General features: G+C 39.5%; 1 protein-coding gene across 9 annotated transcripts in view; it reads left to right on the top strand.

The window, feature by feature from the left end:
* Nucleotides 1–18,227, top strand: part of CHD7 (chromodomain helicase DNA binding protein 7) — a 134,455-nt gene extending 116,228 nt beyond the window's left edge. For 5 of the 9 annotated variants that reach the window (XM_039703070.1, XM_039703073.1, XM_039703068.1 and 2 more), the window contains 16 exons: nt 220–379; nt 3,454–3,543; nt 4,123–4,226; nt 5,612–5,741; nt 6,019–6,091; nt 6,310–6,364; nt 7,081–7,309; nt 7,478–7,686; nt 7,821–8,498; nt 8,895–9,055; nt 10,662–10,889; nt 11,115–11,558; nt 12,149–12,370; nt 12,777–12,917; nt 13,395–13,499; nt 14,293–15,246. In XM_039703070.1, the coding sequence (XP_039559004.1) occupies nt 220–379; nt 3,454–3,543; nt 4,123–4,226; nt 5,612–5,741; nt 6,019–6,091; nt 6,310–6,364; nt 7,081–7,309; nt 7,478–7,686; nt 7,821–8,498; nt 8,895–9,055; nt 10,662–10,889; nt 11,115–11,558; nt 12,149–12,370; nt 12,777–12,917; nt 13,395–13,499; nt 14,293–15,246 (3,983 nt within the window). Of the gene's footprint in view, nt 1–219; nt 380–3,453; nt 3,544–4,122; nt 4,227–5,611; nt 5,742–6,018; nt 6,092–6,309; nt 6,365–7,080; nt 7,310–7,477; nt 7,687–7,820; nt 8,499–8,894; nt 9,056–10,661; nt 10,890–11,114; nt 11,559–12,148; nt 12,371–12,776; nt 12,918–13,394; nt 13,500–14,292 lie in introns of all 9 variants that reach the window. The other 4 variants (XM_039703074.1, XM_039703076.1, XM_039703075.1 and 1 more) reach the window with 4 other exon arrangements.
* Nucleotides 18,228–21,732: the final 3,505 nt, after the last annotated feature.

Here is a 21,732-nt window from a genome sequence, read left to right as displayed (position 1 = left end):
TCTGAATTTTTGAAATCTTCACACCTAAATTTGCATAAAAGTTTTGGTTGATTTTGTTACTTGTAATTTTCTGTACTGAGTTATGTTGCTGTTCAGTTTTTGGTGGTTGTGTTGCCCTTAATGTAACGAATACTTAGCTTTAAATGTATGTTTGTAATGTTGTGTGGGGTGAGAGTTTTTCTATTCCGATTGTGTAAGAAATATTGGGGGGTTTTCTAGGTCTGTCTGCACCAGTGCCCAGAGGGAGGAAAGGGAAGAAAGTAAAAGCCCAGAGTTCACAGCCAATGCTGCAAGATGCTGATTGGCTCACAACCTGTAATCCAGATGTATTATTTCAAGAAGACAGCTATAGGAAACATCTTAAACATCACTGTAATAAGTAAGTACTAATAAATGTTTCATTTAGAGGTTTGGGATTTTTTTAACTAGACGCTTTTGAAAGGTCCACAACTTTGTTTGGATGTATTTGATAGAACACAGGGACATCTAATAGGATGTAAAGGCTATTATTACTTTTTAATTTGGGGATAATCATCTTAACAGATATCTGGATACTTCTGTAAGCTCTTTGTGACAGATCAGCACAGTTCTGAAGAAAATTGTTCTCTACTTACTAAATAAGAATGGAATCAGATAAGGTTATTTTTTACCATAGAAAGTAAAGACTATAGTCCTACACTAAGTCTATTTCACTTGGCAATTGGCTATCTTTAAACGAAAGCTGTTTGTTTCTTACCTTCTTGTGGAGTCCCTCAGGCTGATATTTAAAGTTCTGTTCCATAGATGTTAAACTCATATATCCAGTTCTTAGTTTCAGGAGTTTCATGTAGTAGTTCACCTATATATATGGGCGTATCTTTTCTCTCCATTCTATTTTCTCCCTTCCTCTCTTGCTCTCCTCAGAGAATATTTATGTATGTATTATATATATAAATTATCTATATAAATAGGCTATAATATGTAATACATATACAGAACATTTGTTCTTTCTCCTTTGACATGAAGTTGCTTACCAAACTCTTTTACCTGAATTGATTTGTCCTGATTTGATTTTTGAAATTCTAAACATGTTATTAAACCAAAAGCATTTGGGGATAAAGGTCACTGTATATAATGCTTTATTGTTTCATGAATGTCTCTTAAGAGCCTTCCTTACTTATTTGCTGGTTTTTGTTTTATAATATCTTATTTTTGTGTCAGCTTTCTTTGATGCCATCTCAGTTTTGCTTACTATATTCCCCATATAGACACTGAACCTTGTCCCAAAAAAACCTTGGTTTAGAGCTGGGGATGTGGTTGATTTGGGATTTTGGAATATTTGTTTTTGTTTCTAAATTTCTACTCTTCATTGTATATATATCATGCAGTTGTAGTGCAGTGTTACTTAAAGGTCATCATTACTTTTGTGGTTTGAATATGTATTGTGTCTCATTAATGCTGTTCAGTGGAAAGATATTATTGATTTGAAAAGTACCTGTGGGCTGTCAATAGGGGGTGTGATGTGAAGGAGGAAAGGCATTTAAGGGGTTTATTAGCTCATTTCCAGATGCTAACCAAGCTTAATTCTTAGCTGATGACAACAGATACTCATAGAATTACATTAGTGAGTGCACTTCCAAATAAACCTCTTTCTGATTTTTCTGAGCTGTTACTCAGGTCTGTTATTATATTTCACATCCTCTTAAAATAATAAAATTCTTTCCTGTGACATTATTTTAATCTCTCAGGTAACATGTCCTCATTACTTGCTATATCAGTTTGCAGATCTGACTTATTTTTTTTTAACACTGCTTCTTTAATAATACAATAGAACAATTACAAGGACTGGGAAGACTGGTAAATATGCAAGAATGTTTTCAGTTGCTATCTTTTTCCTTCACTTCCCAGATTCACCAGGACTAAATGAATTGTAGAAGCCACATGTTTTTAGCACAGGTAAAATTAAACAGGTGGAGCCAGTTAATAATCTGAGTAATTCCCTTCAAAAGGTACCAGTTGAAGTTGGCTTTTTAAGAATGGGTGTCCTTTCCTTAAGTACACTGTATGCTGGTTTAATGCACAGGACTCCTGGAAGGTGCAAAGAGCCTCTAGTTTTTGGTTTATCTTGGGTTTTATTTCGTGCTTCTCCTCTTTGGTTTGATGTAACAGCTGTTATTGCTTAATACTAAGATGATAGAGACCCTCAACAGCTTATTTATGTAGCCACACAGGGAGCAGGGACACCTTACTGGTCCCAGTTACTGTGCATACAGAGAGAAGCATGTCTGACATGTTTTGAATTGCAGACATGACCTTCATTCACATCCCTGCTCTTCCGAGGTTTGATTGAATAACACGTGTGAAACCGGGTATTGCTCCAGTTGCATCTGATCTCTAACAAGGACCTCTCAAAACTGGTGGTGGTCTAAATTTTTCATGCAAGTGGGTGATCAGATTACTGCTTCCCTGGTCACCCTTGCTGTTCAGGAGCAGCAGTAATTCAACAGTTGCTGTGATGAATTTGGGTGCAGTGAGAGGGCAGGTTGAGTAATCTCCATTTTCACTGGTACTGGTTTTACTTCATGAACTAGGCAGCAGGGGGTGCCCTGAATTGGGTAAACATAGGAGAGCAGGATTATTTTCAGGTAGATACTTTTTCTACAGAAATGACCTCTTTTCTAGTCTCCTTGAAAAGCCAGTTTGGCATTCTCTCTCCTGCCAGCTTTGAGTGTGACCACAACACATGACAGCACTTCCAAAAACAACTGCAGTGTTGCAGAAATGGGGAAAAATAAACTTGGCAACGAAGATTTTTCACTTCCTTGTAACAGTTAGATTGTGCGTAGGTAAAATTTAATAGCAGTTTGAACTATAAAGAGTAAAAATAGTTAATATCTCCCAAGGGAAATGGGGGATTATTTTTCCCCCCATTCTCAGAAGCAAAAAGTTGTATAATCTGAAAAACCTGACATTCCATATTGAGGGTTTATTGTAAGGTAGTAAAACCAGATTTTATATCTCGTTTATTCCTACAACTTCTGATGTGCTTCCAAAAATGGTATTAAGGCAGCAGCTGAGGAAATTTTATGAGATAATGAAGCAGAACAGTTACTGAAAGCCATCTGCTCAGTTGTTTACAAACTTGCTTCAATACTTCAGAGGCAGTGGTAGAGTACGTGTCTAAACTTCACAAGCTGCACTAGGTAGAACTAAATGAAATGCGCCAGGGCCGGGCTGAGCTGGGTCCCTCTCTGTGCAGTGTAAGCAGTTGCCAGGCAGGCCTGTTGGAAGCCAGCAGAAAGCACCACACAGAGGTGATTATGTGCCACCATCTGTCACGCTTCAAGCCTACCATACAGCATGGCTAATCAGCCTTGGCAGGATGATGGATGAACAGCAGCAGCTGCCAAAAGCCACTGTTGGCAAACAGTCCTGAAGTTAAGAACTTTTTCCCCCCTCTGCCTTCCTCTCCAGGGTCCTGCTGCGTGTCCGCATGCTCTACTATCTACGACAAGAAGTTATAGGGGACCAAGCAGACAAGATCTTAGAGGGTGCTGACTCAAGGTTAGTGCAAGTGCAGGTTTATTTTTTGCTTTATGACTCTGGCTTTTGTAAAGTACACATACTATAATAATGCAGTGTTTAAAGGTGGTCACGCTTTGTCTCTTGTATGTCTGTCCTCAAGCAAACTTATTATTTTGTGAAGTGCAGTGGGTAATTTTCCTGGGGGAGGAAATGATGTGGGAAATGACAGAAGTGGATTTGCAGCTCTGCTAATATTGAGGGATTATTCTATCTCAATTAAAAAAATTAAAAAAATACTAAGACCTTAAATGAATCATATTTAGATAACCATTTGACTCACAAAATAGCCTAACGGCGGGGGGGGGGGGGGGGGGGGGGGGGTGGTGAGGCGGTATTTGTGTTGCTTTTTTTGATTAATTATTTCTTGTTGTTTGTTTGTTTAATGATCCTAATTATTTTTAAGGATATTGGATTTTGGGGTGTTTTTTCAGCTCAAAATTTATATTTACAGAACAGCGTAAAACACTTGGATTTTTTTAGGATGGTTTGTTTTGTTTTGGGTTTTTTTTAAATCTTTGAGTAATACCTTTGAGAATGTGTATAACGCTGTCTTCACAGTGAAATAGATGTATGGATACCTGAGCCATTCCATGCCGAAGTTCCTGCAGACTGGTGGGATAAGGAGGCAGATAAATCCCTTTTAATTGGAGTATTTAAACACGGTAAGTGGCGTCTCACTCTCAACAAAACTCAGTTGTAAAGCTTTCAGTGTGTAGGACTGTTCAGTCATAATATTAACAAGTATTGTTCCAAAGAACTGTTGGCTTGTATCTCCCTTTTTTCTTGCCTGCATTAAAAACCTAATATGAGCTGTAAATATCAGATGCTGTTTTTAAATGTTTGCAGAACATTTGAGAAGAAAACATTACTTTCTTGGCTGTAAATAAAACAAAGCCATATTTGTTTAAATAATAGCCAAATAGTAAGATAGATCTCCATAAACTTTGCTTCCAGCACTGCTTCACTTGCTAACTCTGCCAACCAGTGTCAAAGTGGACGGTGGGCTTAACCTCTGCTATTAATCTGTACAAGTGCCTCCTGGGCTTTGTTCCAAGCAATATTTCACAAATGTCAGTGTTGAGAACTCCCGGCTCCCTTGAGTGGGATGCAGCCTTGTTAACTTTGAAAGGCTGGGGATGCAGAGCTGGCATGATATATACAGTGAGCGATTCCTGATTATAATCCCAATTCTCTGGAGGTCGCAGAGGTATTCTCAGCAGCCCAGCCTGACTAAAGGGGAGAATGATGGCTTATAAAACCTTTCATGATTACAGTTTGGCTTGAGGCTCTACAGCAGTTAGGAGCAGTGTGTTGTAGTACAAATCCTAATTGAATTGTGCTGTTCTGCCTATGTACAGCAGCTCTGTGTTGTGGGCTCAGCTGAGGCAAGTCTAGTCTAAAAATCATTTTCCTGCAGTGCACTGTTGGGATCTGCCATTTTCCATCTAGTCAACTTGGGCAGTAAAAAAGCAAACAGCAGTTTGAAAACCATAGAGGGAACAGTGTCATCTTACTGACATGCATCATCCTAAACCTAATAAGACAGGTTCGTTGGCCTTACGTATAACCCATGTATGCAGCATTTTTGCAGCCTATATTGAGGGTTCCAGCAGGGCTGGAGCTATTGAAAATGTGTGTGTGTGTGTGTGTGTGTGTGTGTATGCGCTCCTGTTTGCATCTGCATGTTCCCACTAGCGAGTATTGAATGTCAAGAACCACTATGAAAGTCATATAGGAAACTTAAGGAAGTTTTTCACTTGTGAAAGATTTTTACTTTACTTTGTAATAACGTGAAATTTGATGCTTTCTTCACTGTCTTACATGTCTTAATGTTATTCATGAGAAAATGTTTCTGTGCTGTTGGAATTCACCAACATGAACAATTTTTTAATATTAATTAAATGTTTCCAGCATGGCGATAGTGCCTTTGTTTTATTTAATAATAAATTAATGAATCCAGAAAATTGTACTTCTACTGCCTAGACCTGTTCTATTCACAGCCGCTCATAGCTTTTAAAAAGGCATTTGTCTCCCACTCTGCACACAGGTTATGAGAAGTACAATTCTATGAGAGCTGATGCAGCACTGTGCTTTCTGGAACGGGTTGGCATGCCTGATGCAAAGGCCATAGCTGCTGAACAGAGAGGGACAGACATGTTAGCAGATGGTGGTGATGGGTAAGGAGGACATGAAAAAATTAATAAACTTTATCAGCATTGTATATGTTGGCATGGGTTCATATGTCATATTATACTTACATGTTGCCTGAGGATATGAAGTGATCGTATGATGTACAAAGTACATAGATTTGTTTACACAGTTGAGCATGAAATACAAATGTGTAACTTGGTACACCATACTGATGGCTTTTGTAGCTTTTTTGCTTTTGTCCAGAAAATCAGCCCCCTCTCAAAACCAGTATTTTCTTGAAAATATTTTAAAAATATTTTATAGGGGTGAATTTGACAGAGAGGATGAAGATCCAGAATATAAGCCAACCAGAACTCCCTTCAAGGATGAAATTGATGTAAGAACTCCCAATTTTCTGTAATTACAAATATGTACAATTGCAACTGATTCTCCATATTTATTTTAATGTGTGTTTTTTAAGTTTGAGAGCTACCAGATAAACACTCCTTACAAAGATTATTTGCTGCTGTGTTTGAGAGATGACATATTTTTCTTCTCAAATAATGACATATGGTCAAGACTGAAAACTAAAATAACTTCTGTCTTCTCCCCAAGGAATTCGCAAACTCACCTCCAGAAGACAAAGAGGAGTCCATAGAATTACACCCAAGTAAGTCTATAGCAAAAAGTTAAAAAAGCAAAAAGGGATCGTTTAGTGAAAGGTGGACTGTTTATATTACCACATGACGGGGTAGGAGATGTTTTGGGACAATACCACAGAAAGCTTTTTCCTGCCAAATCTCTTCATGCTTCACATTTTTAAAAACAATTACATACTGTCTTTGAATAATCCACATTATGGTTCTCTGGATTTCTAATTACATAGTAGAAACCATGATGATAAAGACCGGATGTTTCATAATGCAGCCGTTGATGGCTTTGCCGATATAATCTTGGAAGTTACAAATGCGTTGTTTCCTCAGTATGGAGGAAAATTGCCAAGTTTAAGTGAGAATAATAAAGTGGGAAATGATAAGCATAGGTGTTTCCTCAGAGGCAGAACGATCTTTTTAGTAATGTATTTAAAGATGCATTGCATTAATTTAAATACTTACAGTGTTCATAATATATTTGCATTCATAACATTGAATCATAGTGCTTGATGGTTATCTATAAATGCTTCACAAGCATTTCTGAGTTCTTAGAGTTGGATGGTTTGATTCTATTTTCTATCTCTTACCGATAGTTATCCTGTTTCTAATTCATTATGCACCAGTATTAAAGGCACATGTTCTTATCTGATAAAACAGGAACACAGTTACAGCCATAGAAACTTTGATATGTTTGGTGTTGGTTTTGCAGTGCAAATACTTCTCTGTTCTCTAGGCAAGCACAGCGAAAGCAATGCTGAGTTAGGGCAGCTCTACTGGCCCACCACTTCAACCCTGACTACCCGTCTGCGTCGCCTCATTACTGCCTATCAGCGCAGCTATAAAAGGCAACAAATGAGGCAAGAGGCACTAATGAAGACTGACCGCAGGAGACGTCGGCCTCGAGAAGAAGTGAGGGCACTGGAGGCAGAAAGGGAAGCTATAATAACTGAGAAACGACAAAAGTGAGTTTCCCAGTGATAATCTTGCTTTAAATCTTATTTGAGCTTGTGTGTCATCCATACAGCTCTTTTGTTTTGAAAGAATAAACTAAGGGGGTTTTGAGGCTTCTAAACATGTTTGGAATCTTAACTATCCAGTGGCCTCACTTCTCTTGCTTCTTCCTTGACTAGATGGACCAGAAGAGAAGAAGCCGATTTTTATCGTGTGGTGTCTACTTTTGGAGTTATTTTTGATCCTGTAAAACATCAGTTTGAGTGGAATCAATTCAGAGCATTTGCCAGGCTTGACAAAAAGTCCGATGAAAGCTTGGAAAAGTATTTTAATGGCTTTGTGAATATGTGTAGACGAGTGTGCCGAATGCCAGTCAAACCAGATGATGGTAAGTTTTAACTGGAAATCAACATGAATATTGTGAGACCGTGGGACTGTTGAAACTTCATGCCCAGGTGTAATGATTTTGAAGTGCGTGTGCATTCAATCCATGTTAAACAGCACAACTTGGTGTCCTTGCAGAACCTCCTGATCTTTCCACGCTGATTGAGCCGATCACAGAGGAGCGCGCTTCTAGAACTTTATATCGCATCGAGCTGCTGCGCAAGATCCGCGAACAGGTTCTCCATCACCCGCAGCTGGGGGAGAGGCTAAAGCTTTGCCAGCCAAGTCTGGACCTGCCAGAGTGGTGGGAATGTGGTAAACATGATAAAGACTTACTGATTGGTGCTGCTAAACATGGAGTCAGTAGGACAGATTATCACATTCTGAATGATCCTGAACTCTCTTTTCTTGAGGCTCACAAAAACTTTGCTCAAAACAGAGGGACAGGTAATGCAAGTACTGTCTCTTCTGTAAACCCTCTGGGCACTGGCTGCAGTCAAACACCCCCAATTGTCCCATCCACACCAGTACAAGAAGAAAAGACTACAGAACCAACAGAGTCTAAAGTTGAAGGGTCTGAAAATCCAGCAGCCAAAGAAAAATCTGAAATCAAAGAGGAGACAGATACTACAGATAAGGACACTAAACCAGACTGTGACGCTGAGGCTGAGCCTGGCTCTGTTAAATGTGAATTGAAAGACATAGAAATGAGTACAGATGTAGATCCAAAATCTATTTCTGAGAAAGGTTCAGAAGAAGACGAAGAGGAGAAACTGGAAGATGATGATAAATCAGAAGAATCCTCCCAGCCTGAAGGTAATACATTGGTCAGATCAGTTCTGTGTGCTTAGCACAAGCCCCACAGCTGTTGTAGCTCATGCCAGCTGGTAAGTGACACACAGGGTGCCATTATGGAATATGGGATGGGCTACAAGTAGCAGTTCCTCTGCCCTTCTGCATATCAGGTGGCTAAATAAACTTTCATAAGAACCATCTAGCATTAGTGGGGTATTTCCCCACAAGGGATGATTTCCAGGAAAGCTCACTGAGTCAATAAGTATGGTCTCTGTGCCAAATGTGGAAGGCTGGGGCTGTGCTGTAGTAATTACTGAACAAAACCCGAGTTGGAAATGTTGTGTCAAGCCTGGTTGCCTTGGCTTATCTGGCTGGATAGACACTGGATGTTAATGCCTGGTCATGATTGTTATTCAGCAGGAGCAGTTTCTCAGGGTAAAAATTTTGATGAAGAAAGCAATGCCTCTATGAGTACCGCAAGGGATGAAACACGCGATGGATTCTACATAGAAGACGGGGATCCCTCTGTGGTTCAGCTGCTTCATGAGAGAACATTTGCCTTCTCATTCTGGCCTAAGGTTGGTTAGGGGTAGAAAGACATGTGTCTCTTTTAATTTAAGTAAAATATGGGAAATGTGCTTGAAAACTAACAGTGAGCTTTATGTGGTACTGCACTTCCGGCAGGCAAGAGACCTTTTTCTGTGAATGATTTGTGGGATGGCACTTTTTTCTTTAAGCTCATACAAACTAGCAGTGGAAATTAAAGAAATTGCTGCCTTTTTTTTTTTATTTTTTTTTTTTTTTGGTAAAATAGTGTCATTTAGTAAAACAATGGACTGCTGGCAGACGTGAACTCTTCATAGGGTCCATAATTTTTGTCAGCAGAGTCCCACTTCTTGCACCACTGTACAGTTTTGAATTAGGAATTTTTCCTTCAGAGCAATCTGCAGAGACTTTGAAAGATCACCTTTTTATTTTGGGGTGAGGAGATTGTGGGGAAGAGTTTTGGTGACCTACATGATCTAAGCCATTATGTAATATTGACAGATGTAATTGTATTAAGGTATCCTGCAAATATAAGCAGCAGTTTTAGATAGAATAAAGCTGTTTCTTATTTTGGTAACAGTGCAGAAAATTGTCTAATATAAAATGTTTTTAAAAGTACAAAGCTGTAACCTTTTAATAAATCCATACTTAATTTGGTACTCTCCTTTGCAGTAAGAGGAGAGAGAAAAATAAAGTAGTAATAGTCTTAAGCTTACTAATCACCATAACAGAGCCATCTGGTTGGGGCAGGGAGGGGGAAGGGGGTAGCAGGGCAAGAGGACCTTGCTCTTAATAGGCTTATTTCTGGGGAAAGCAAGCAGTCTGTTGCAGCTGCTGAGATTTGCTAGTGGCTTTTGCACTGTTTTGCTTTTCAGGAAGCTAACTGCTGCTCATATTCCCTAAGCAGCAGTATTTCTTAGAGTCCCAAAGTTTCTACTACTTCAGACAGGCTAGTCTAGAATGTGCTTCTCTGCTTTCAGCAAGTATTTTGGAAACATGGGCTAAAATCTTATTCCAGTCATAGTGTAAAAGTAGAACAGAAAATCCTTCATGTGTATAGGTTCAGCATAAGTAGACTAATAAACATAATTAGAGATTTTTAGTGTACACGCTTCAGTGAAATTTGAAGTGATAATGGGCGTGGAATGAAAATTGACATTCATTAGATGTCCCTAGGTTGGTGCCCGTTTCATAATGTTGAACTTTATTAATAGTGACGCTAATGAGGATCCACTTCCTAGGACAGAATTGCAGATCCAGCCTCTTGGATCTTGAGAACTGCAGCTTTAAGATACTGATTGCAGATGTGTTTATTTTCCCTTCCTAACTGTTGATGTTTCTAACTACTGAAGTTTTGTAAAACAACAGTGAGTTTCTATTAAATTTTTCAATTAGTGCGTTGTCATGCAGAAAACTTTGTCTTTTCTCCTTCCCCTCACAATATAAATGCAGCTTTTAAGGCATATTATCCTACAAAATTGTGTTAGCGTCTTGCAAGGTGATCAGTTTATTCCTAACATGCAAGAATAGTTGTTTCTGAAAGTCCTCCTTAAGCTATGGACTGTGTCATAAGACTCATTTGAGTTTAAAAGGTGACGTTTACACTGAGGGTTCGTTACATACTTTTCCTTTATGCAGGACCGAGTAATGATCAACCGATTAGACAACATCTGTGAAGCAGTGCTCAAAGGGAAGTGGCCAGTAAATAGGCGCCAGATGTTTGATTTCCAGGGGCTCATACCTGGGTACACTCCAACAGCTGTGGACAGCCCTCTACAGAAAAGGAGCTTTGCAGAGCTCTCCATGGTTGGTCAAGCCAGCGTCAGTGGCAGCGAAGATCTCACTGCTTCTCCTCAGTTATCAAAGGCAAGGCTACAGCATTCTCTTTTTTACATAAAACATTTTATCTTGCATGAGCTTCTCTTGCATAATAGAAAATAAACCAGCATGAATAAAATAGGAAAAATCAAAGTGTTTCTCTGAATAAAATGCAGGCTTTGTTTTCAGAGTTATATGTTTGGAGTTTTGTTTTTAACTCAGCATAGCAAAGAGAGCTTTGCTAATGTTTGGAAATGCTCGATTTTTTATTAGGAAGATGCACTCAATTTGTCAGTTCCACGTCAGAGGAGGAGGAGACGAAGAAAGATTGAAATTGAGGCTGAGAGAGCTGCCAAGAGGAGAAATCTTATGGAAATGGTTGCCCAGTTACGTGAGTCTCAGGTGGTCTCAGAAAATGGACAAGAAAAGGTTGTAGATTTATCAAAGGCCTCACGAGAGGCAACAAGTTCTACCTCAAATTTTTCATCTGTTACTTCAAAGTTTATCTTGCCTAATGTCTCCACACCTGTGTCTGATGCCTTTAAAACTCAAATGGAGCTGCTGCAAGCAGGTCTTTCACGCACACCCACAAGGCATCTACTGAATGGCTCTTTAATAGATGGAGAACCACCCATGAAGAGGAGGAGAGGAAGGAGGAAAAATGTAGAAGGGCTTGATCTGTTATTTATGAGCAACAAACGGACATCATTGACTGTAGTAAGACCACAACCTTTTTCCTTTTGTCTCATATTTGTTCTTCTGTCTGTGATACTTCCTGAATGTGTTTTAAGTCTTATTATACTTACTCTCCCTAATAGAAACATACAGTTTTTGCCCAACCAGGTTTTTCTTTATTTAGAGCTGTTAATTTTTTTTTTTACTCAAAGAAAATGTGCACATCAAGATTTTACTGTAACTGAGTTTTGGGTAGCTTGTACTTTCAAAATTACTCTTTTTTTTTTTTTTTTTTTTTTTTACAAAATATATTTCTAACAATATACATTTTGAAGCTTAAGTATGTCTTTCTTATGTGTTGAAAAGTGAGGGTCTTGTAGAATCTTGGAGGACATGTACTGGAAATGCAAAAAATCTGCTTTGCCTTTAGCACTATGTTCTTTATTGTTTGAGGATGTAAAATTTTCAAAATTCCCTGATGGAATGATACTACTCTATGTAGTATGAGTATTTAACTCCATTAACTCCTTGTGTATGCAAAATCTTGAACATTTCACTTCAGTCAGTCTCTGAAATTATTTCTCCAGGTGTTCCTGTGAAGGGAAGACTAATACACATGTGATTGTTTTCAGGAGGATGCAGAAGTGACCAAAGCTTTTGAAGAAGATATGGAAACCCTACCAGCAAGGAACATTCCATCTCCTGGTCAGTTAGACCCAGACACTCGCATCCCTGTAATCAATCTAGAGGATGGGACCAGGCTGGTGGGAGAGGATGCCCCGAAAAACAAGGATCTAGTTGAATGGCTTAAGTTGCATCCTACTTACACTGTAGATATGCCAAGTTATGTACCAGTAAGTATGTGATTCTAAAAGTGTTGTTCTATTATATTAATACAAAAATCAGTTTTGCGGACGTCAGACTGAATTACCTCACATTGGGCATAGTCATTTTATTTTGTAGCTTGCATTTTAATAGAAGTTTTCTCTTTATCCACCATTCCTATTTTATCCACACCCAAGTGACACTGGGGTGTTTAATTTGCTTTTCCTTTCTTAACATTTGTATGTAATAGCATGTTAGAACTACATTTGTCAAGTTCTGCAGAATTTCTTCATCTGATACAAAAAAAATTTTTTTCATGTAATCTGAGAGCAAAGTAATGGATCCCTTCTTAAAATTGTTGTGAGAAGGGGTACCATGATTGGAGATTTTTGTCAAGAAATTAAATGAAAAGCAATAAATTTCTCTTCTTTCTAGAAGAGTGCAGATGTGCTGTTTTCCCCATTTCAGAAGCCGAAACAAAAACGACACAGATGTCGAAACCCTAATAAACTGGATATAAACACCTTGACAGGAGAAGAAAGGGTACCTGTTGTAAATAAACGAAATGGAAAGAAGGTAAAAATTAAGTTACTTCAGTCAAGGTCTTTAATAATGTCTTTGCATGTGGAAAGCAGGTTTTCTACTCCAAGCTTTCTCTTTAAAAGTTTAATAATTTGGCACCAGCAGTTTTTCTTACTGGACTGTGCCACCTGGTTCTTTTAATTCCTTCTTTGCTCTTCTGTTGTGTTCATATTAATCACCTGAGTGAATAACTCTCATTTTTTGAACCTGTATAGCACATTTTGTTCTTAGATATGAAATTTATTACCAGACCTGCCTAAGTTGCAGCACTTTACTGATTTTTAAAACGTGATTTTGTCAGTTGAGGTATCACTAGCTGGTTTCCAAGTATTTTTTCACAGTAAACTGAAAGTCTTTGCTGCCGTCCTTCAGAGATAAAATAGAAAGAAAGATAGAAAATGTCCATATAAGTAGTTGTTTGGTTTTGTTGGTGGGTTTTTGTTAAAGTCATAACCTTGTCTTTTGCATTAGATGGGTGGAGCTATGGCCCCTCCAATGAAGGACTTGCCAAGATCGCTGGAAGAAAATCCTGAGTTTGCTGTTGCTCCGGATTGGACTGACATTGTTAAACAGTCTGTAAGTGAAACTCTCTTCCATGCATCACTGCAGGTTATGGCACAGAAAAGTTGAAGGCTGTGTAAATTGATTATTAAGTCTTTATCTCATAGCTGGTTTTTAGAAAATCATGGTGTCTGTAGGAGTTACCCAGCTCAGGCACAGTGGTGATAGAAGGCTGCTGCAGAAATGGGATTGAAATACACTCAAAAAATCAGCTACAGTTAAGGCAGCCTTCAGCATTTGTTTTGCCTTTTTTTTTTCTTCTTATAAGTAACAATCCTTAAAAACCACAGGTATTTGTACATTAGGAGCTACTAAGAAAATATTTATCATATTTATAACAGAAATACACTTCATTGTCTCAGTAACAGGCAGCATCAAAGGAATAGGTTTACTGTCTTTTATTTTTCAACACTTGTTTGAAAATAAAGGGGAAAATTCTGCAAGTACTCAATTTAATAGAATATTACTATCCTGAAATTCAGTATGAATTATGAAGATACAAACTTGTAACTGCAACATATCAGGATGGGGTTTTTTAATGAAGTTACAGAGTTTTCAGTATGTATTATTTTACTGTTGTGTTTAAATATAAAAAAAATCTGTGATCTTGGTTTCCTCAGCTTTCTTTACTTGTTCTACTGCCATTCACTATAGTACTAAGCTAGTCACCATTTGCCAGGGTGAAAAAACAAACCACTTTTGGAGTATGCTGAAATCCCTTCTGTTTCTTCTATCCTCATCAGTTAACTGCTGAAAGCTAAAAAAGCCAATCGAGGATAAAGCTTGTTTTTTCACCTTCTCTTTTTAGGGTTTTGTTCCAGAGTCCATGTTTGACCGTCTTCTCACTGGACCTGTTGTGAGGGAGGAAGGAGCAAGCAGAAGAGGAAGAAGGCCAAAAAGTGAAATTGCCAAAGCAGCTGCAGCAGCTGCTGCTGTAGCATCAACTTCGGGAATCAACCCACTACTAATGAACAGTCTGTTTGCTGGAATGGACCTCACAAGCCTCCAGAACCTACAGAACCTGCAATCTCTCCAGCTCGCGGGCCTCATGGGCTTTCCACCAGGGCTAGCAACAGCTGCTGCTGCTGGGGGGGATGCTAAAAATCCAGCTGCCATGTTGCCTCTGATGTTGCCAGGGATGGCAGGACTGCCCAATATGTTTGGACTAAGCGGATTGTTGAATAACCCGATCACGGCTACTACTGGAAATGCCACTACTGCTTCTGGTCAAGGAGAGACTGAGGATGGCGCTTCAAAAGCTGAAGAGAAGAAAAATGAGAATGAAGAGGAGAACAAAGACTCTGAGAAAAGCACAGACACTGTTTCTGCTACTGACTCTGCGAATGGATCTGTCAGTGCTGCTACTGCGGCGACTACCGCCACTGCCACCACTACCACCACCACCAACACTGGATTGCCCACAAACCCTCTGGCCTTCAATCCTTTCCTGCTGTCTACCATGGCTCCTGGCCTCTTCTATCCATCTATGTTTCTACCTCCAGGACTGGGAGGATTGACTCTGCCCGGTTTCCCAGCACTAGCAGGACTTCAGAACGCAGTGGGCTCCAATGAAGAGAAGGCTACTGACAAAACTGAAGGAGCTGCCTTTAAAGATGAAGAAAATCTCGAAGGCAGTGATGCAGAGGAGAGCCTTGATAAAACTGCAGATTCCTCCGTTTTAGAAGATGAAATAGCACAGGGTGAAGAATTAGACTCACTTGATGGGGGGGAAGAAATAGAAAACAATGAAAACGATGAATAACCAGTACCAGTTACAGTTAAAGTGTTTTAAACTTTTGACAAGTGGTAGTCCTACTGTTTACACTCACAGTTAATGTCCATACTTAGTTTTTATAAGCTGTTCTGTAACATAGTGTAGCAAAAAAAAAAAAAAGTTCAAGTCATGTTATACAGATGTGTCAAAAGGTATCTTGGTCATTAAGTATTGTGCAGTGCATTATTTATTATCCCTAGGAGAGATGAAATTTGAGAGGTGATCATGTCTTTTTAAGGAAATTGACATAATGCTCTGCTTTTTTTTTCTTTTGGTACCATTGGTATTATGAATTAAGCAGCAATTTGTAATCAAGTGGCACTAATAGAAGGAAGTGCTGCTTAAAGGAAGGATGAAGTTATATATTTAATTTTTTTCCTTTTTTTTCCTTTGGTTTTTTTTTTGTTTTGTTTTTTTTTGTTTTTTTTTTGCTGTGAAGGTCAACTTTGAATTTACCATACATATCGTACTCGCGCTTCATTTTGACTGTATGGGAGTTCACCCGCTCACATGCGCGCACACACCCACACACACACTCTCTCTCTGACAATCTTCATGATAGTGTGAATGTCTCTGTCTTGAGACGCAGCAATAATAAGGCAGCTGTTGAATGTGAAGAGTACCTTTTGGAAATTAACCCGCGGAGAAGGTTCTTACAGGATAAAGCTACAGTTTAATCGTCTCGTGATCTTGTAATGCACTGGTATAAACAAAAAGAAAAAAATCAGGTACCTTTTTTAAATTAAAGGACTTTGTTACTTTAGCCACAAAGCTAAACAGCATTACCTCAACTCTAAACTAGCCTTGAAGTTTACAGACATGACTTTGTAAATGTATTGTTTTTCTTTGTTGTGATGTCTTTTTATTTTTTTTTTCTTTGGAAACTGCTATCATGTAAGATAAGATGTAAATTGCTGCCAACTGTAGTAATGATGCTTTTAATAAAAGTGACCCATGATATGCAGAGATGTAATTATAGAATGTAGTGTTTAGGGACAACCAAACTGGTGTTCACTTTCTGTATTTGTATTTGTGGCTTTTTTATAGCATTTTCCTGCTATATTCTTTATAGATTAGTGGCTGTAAATGCTGAACTGATCGTCTTCAGGGGACTAGGCAGGAAGAGAAACCTGGAATTGCCTTCATATTTTCCACTCTAAGTAACTCTACAGAAATGCACGCTAAAATCCCTACTTTACTCCTTCAAAGGGGCATGAGAGACTGAGAATACTTTAAATGTGTTCAGCATGTGATAATGTGGTACACTAAAGAACAAAAGGGCAAAAGAAAAATGAGGCTTTAATAGGCACAATATCTAGGTCATTTATCCTTGGTTAATGGGTAGAAAAACACAATGCTGTAGTGACAGCAAGGGATACAAAGGCTCTGTGGTATCCTGTAGACCAGAGCTTGTGATGCCAGAAACCACTGTGTCAAACAACCTACATGAAACTAAAACTGACCCACTTTTTATAAAAACCAGTGTCTCTTCTGGAGAGCTACCGATTTGTACCCTTTTGTGACCTTTTGATATTCGAGATAATGTACCATTTGAGAACTTCTGTTTTCATGGTGTTGTCACCTTGACACACACATACACAAGAAGCTCCAGAGTGAGGATAAAAGGTTAGATTTTCAGTGGAGTACATGAAAAATTAGCTATTTCAGTAGCCAGCTGTGGGTGGACCCCTTTCTTTAGGACTCATATTATCTGTGCTTTTGGAATGCTGGAGAGCTGCAAACCTCACTCTCATGTACACTGTGAATTTGCACGAGAGCTCAAACGGGCAAGTATTGCAAGGCCGAAATTTGGTCCCGAGGGGAATATATAAAAAGGGGTGAACTTGGCTTGAAAAGGATATTTCATGGACGATGAAAGTAGATGAGAAATGAAGGCTTAGGAAGTGATTTTTGTGTGAATGAATCATAGGCACACACTGTTGAAATGAATAGATGTCAGGATGTCTTGTACTGCCACTTAAATAGATCATAGGGAGTTAATGAAGGTCAGGAAGGATTCCCCCCACATGGACATCACTGAATGGTTGATGAGGTGTGTTATTCCTGCCTCTTTCTAAAACATCACATGGTAGACCATGGCAAAAAGTTAGAGGCTGAAAGCAAAGGCACATTAACTTGGGCAGGTGTGTTACATACTTTGTTGAATTCATTTGAACTGTTTTTTAAGTTGTTTTTAAATGCCTTGTCTTATTTTTTTTCTAGTTATAAAATTCCCACTGTAAGAGTTTGTAGGTGCTTCCCATTGTGTGTATTCCACATATGGTACCAAGTAGTAGGGTTTTTTTTTCAGTTCAGTTTTATAATTTCCAGAAGAGATTTACAGGGACTAATGATATCCCTTGGGAGAACCCTTTTTAATTGGCAAGACTAGAAACTATATTGTTAAATGCTGTACTTAGTCCCTTTCTCCTTTGTCAAAATGGTGAAGTTCTGCTAACTTATATTTTTGCCTATAGGTTTTTTACATGGAAACATCCAACTCATGATGTAGGGTGTCCAAGTGACAAATGAATGAATCTTACCGCTAGTACAAGCATCTTCCATGATGGCATTACTCATCTGCCTTTCCTAGTCAAAAAAAAAACCAAACCCCCCAAAAAAAGCAAAACCGGTGAACTGTTGCAACAGAACAAATGCTATAGGAATGGGAGAGCCTCCATGCTCTGTGCTTCCCTAACAGCCTTGCTTCCTAGTAGCCAAACAGACCTTTCACTTGTTGGAAAGGTGGTGACATTTGATTTTTGGAAGGGATATGGGCCCCTGGTATGAAAAATGAAGTGGGGGGATTGCCATCTAATGTCCGAGAAATGTATTACATGAAAATATGAAGGTTTTTCTTTGATTTGACAGAGTTTTTACATGTTAATTATTGCAAAGATTCTTACGGAGTTTTAAAAGTGTGTCTAAATGAATAAAAGCTTACGTGAGTAAGATGCATAGATCAGAAACTATTCTGCACTTGATTCACATTTGGAGAACCCTTTCTGTCTCTCATGATGAGGAACCTTTCATTTGCAACCAACTGTTTTTTGCTGGACCTCCTAATGGCCGTGGAAATGTTAATGGGGTTATCAAGGAATATCAATTACTTTCTGTGTTGCTTTTAAAAAGAAAGTACCTGTGTCAAAGTACAGCATGCTAACACAGCCTGTTCTGTGTGCATGGTGTGCAGCCCTGCCAAGGGAAAGAACCAAACAGCAACAGATCTGCTCAGGCTACTACAGATGTGATTTTTAATAAGGGAACTATAAAGGAGAACCAGTACAAGTGTGAGTCTTGAAAACTGTTGCTGATGAAATACCGGGAAACTTCCTAAACGTGTCCCAGGTTTTTGCAGTCAGCTTCAGTCTCTTGTTTTGTATTGATGTCAAATATCAAAGCATATTGCTTATTGGAATTGCACACTTCTATTGAGGACCTTTGCCACTGAGCACTTCCTCATTTGTGGAGGGCTTAAGATTGAGGGGAGGGAGGGGTATTCAATTGTATTTTCTGTATTAAGTTTCCCATTGACTTTTGTGAACAAAACTGCTTGGGACATTTAAGATTTCTGTTGCTTCTGCACCTTACATTTCTGCTACCTCTGAATCCTTAACATCAGGGCTGGGGCCAGGAAGTGTGAGGGCACTCACACCCGCTGCCTTCACACTGTTTTCTGGGCCCCTGAAAGGTGCCAGCCCATGAATGTTTCTGACTCCTCAGTGGAAAAGAGTGCTGGCTACAGCTTTTGCTTCCGTGCTGTGCAAATAACCTGTTGTACCCCTTTGGCTTTAAGTGATGGCTTCTTACATAGACAGGTCATGTTTTAGGCATCTAGTCTAATCAGTAGCTTGAGTCAGCTGTTCTGAGGAGAATGTGTGAAGGAAATTCAATTATATGATTGACAGTTATGATCAAGCTTTGATGGGACTTATGAAGACCTCTCTTGGAATGAAGGGTGAATGTCCCAGCTCAGTCTGCATGCAGTTTTAGATAATAGATTTGATGCAAAAGAGCAAACACTTACTACTATAAGGAACTATAGTGCAAAATACGTATTTTCTAGAAGGGGATAAATCCACGTCACTGGATGTTTTTGTTTTTCCAGGTCCTATGGATTGCTGTCCAGTGCAATGGTAAAACCATCAAAGCGTAATCATTTGAGCTATTTCTGTTGCAGTAGCTGAGTGCAGGTAGTTTCCAATCTATTACTTGTCCTCCATCAGTCTTTGCCTAAGAAATGTAGATATTAATGATAGCTGGAAGTCAGAGACTTTATTAAAACCTGGTAATTGTAGTTACATTAGAAACAAAAACCCCATCCCTCCATTTAGAACGTTTGCTTGAAGTATGCTGATGCAAATACTGAAATACTGTCAACTGGGGTCTCACCACAGAAAGTCTTTTCTTCTTTTAGTTCCAGCTTTTTATATGTGTTCCTTATTAACCTAAAGGGCAATATGGAGACGTTAACCATGGATTCATCAATCTTCTGGGCTGTTGCACCCATGAACTGAATGGCAAGCAAACTGTAATCTTTAAAGTGTCCGGTGTCCGTGGTGCACGGCTCCATGGGCAAAGAGCAGTCAACTCTGATACCACAGCTTTTACAGCTCTCCTCTTCTTGGATGATGCATTGGCCTTCCAGTTCTCGGGAAGTGCTGGGAACCTGTGGGCTTTGCAGGCAAAGGAGTTGGGAGCAGCAGTGCCATGGTCTCCTCCTCCCACAGGGTTTCAGCTATTGTTGGGCCTGGGGAAGGATTTGCATATCTGTGAGTGCAGAGCTGATGTTCCCTCCCTCCGCTCAGAGGCCCTGCAAGGAAACTCCGTGATCCTTCCCTTTTTTTTCCTCATCTTCCCCCCCTCCCCTCCACCCTTCTAAGGGCTAGTAGAAAATAAGAGACGGCCATTGTATTTCACTGCAGCAGCATTGTTCTGCACCAGACAAAGATAGCATATTTTTCTGAACCATAGTTTCTGCTCTTTCAGCCATGGCTGGCTACTGATGAGCAGCTGTGCAGACTCTGAATAGCCTAAGGCATTTCCTAAAACCATTAAAAAATATGAATTTTCCCCAAACATGTGCCAAACCCCTCCCAAAAATATGTGGCAGGAGGAGGACAGCAAAGTCTTTGCTCTTTGTCCAGAATATATTTTCCTAAAATGAAACTTCCAAGGCATGCCTGCTTTCAGAGAAAGTATGGACATTCTCTCAAATATATCACTTGATTCTGGGAGGACTTACTCGAGTCCTGTTTAGAAGAATATTTTATAAGAATATTCTTTTTTGTTTTTAATATTAAGGATTTTTTGTGAAGGAAAGAGCTGAAACTGACGGGTTTAAACTAAGCCATATAATTTTGCTTTATAATCCAGACAGGTGCTGGTAATAAATAGCTGAAGAAAATGTTAAAAATCAGTCCTGTTCCTCATCTGCCATGCATGTGACATTTCTGAAATATCATTTTGGGCTGTCACTGTAAGGACATGCTTTTTCTTCCCAGTCGTCTTCAAGTTCTTCTCAACCAGACTGGCCATCTTCTGCTGTCTCAGTCTGCAGCAGGCTTGCCATCTGCTATATGGCTAATCAATTCACAAAGGTGCTGCTGGGCAGTGCAGACTCCCTGTCCTCTGCCAATATTTTCTGGAAGTTGTCAAACATAGCTGAATTTGTTCTCAGCTGTCACAATCATCGCATTGATTCCAGCTTGTAGCACTCTAGTGACCAGTGGGGTATGTGCTTTGTTTTGCAAGCCGTGTTTGCTCTTTTGTGCCTGTTTGATTAGGCTGGAGCTATCGCTGGAGTCTGAGGGAGCGTCTCTCGGGCTGCAGGTAAAAGGTGCCCTCTGACTGTTTTGCCTTGCCCGCTCCCAAGTTTGAAAGGTGAACCCCGTGGGCGAATCAGCAGACCAGGACTCCAGATTCAATTTCTAATTCTGTCTGCTTCCCTGAGGCGGTTGCTTTAATTGCGGTTTCCAATCTTCCGAATGGAGAATGACACTTGCCTTCTTCACAGAGATGTTGTGAGGCTAATGTTAGCAACAATCATGCAGCACTCAAACCACCCTGATTAGGACTGCCTCGGTAGAGCCCCAGCTCATCCTTGAACATGACAATCTTCATTACATCCTGGGCTGTCCTAGTACGGCCCCCCTCAATCAATGGCTGCCACAGTCTGATGGCAAACCTGCTACCCGGCTGTGAGGTACCAAATCTGCTGCCTTCTCTCCTCTGTCTCCCACTTCCATGGAAAACTGTGTGCCAAGCTGTGGGTCTCGCTTCTCATTGTCCTGTTGAGTTCCCAGTGTCAAGGCAGGGCCGTGGCTATTGCTTTTGCTGAACAACTTGCTACCACTTGACCTTGGGGCTGCTTTTTGTTCTGACTGCGTAGTACATCACAGAAATGGGAACATAAATCAGTACACTGACTTCTTCAGGATGGTGGTAGTTCATGTTTCTTTAATATTCCTTTGG

Source organism: Passer montanus, unplaced genomic scaffold (genome assembly GCF_014805655.1).
Source record: "Passer montanus isolate IOZ18808 unplaced genomic scaffold, ASM1480565v1 scaffold16, whole genome shotgun sequence".
Lineage (NCBI taxonomy): Eukaryota > Metazoa > Chordata > Aves > Passeriformes > Passeridae > Passer > Passer montanus.
This window is presented reverse-complemented; position numbering and strand designations above follow the sequence as displayed.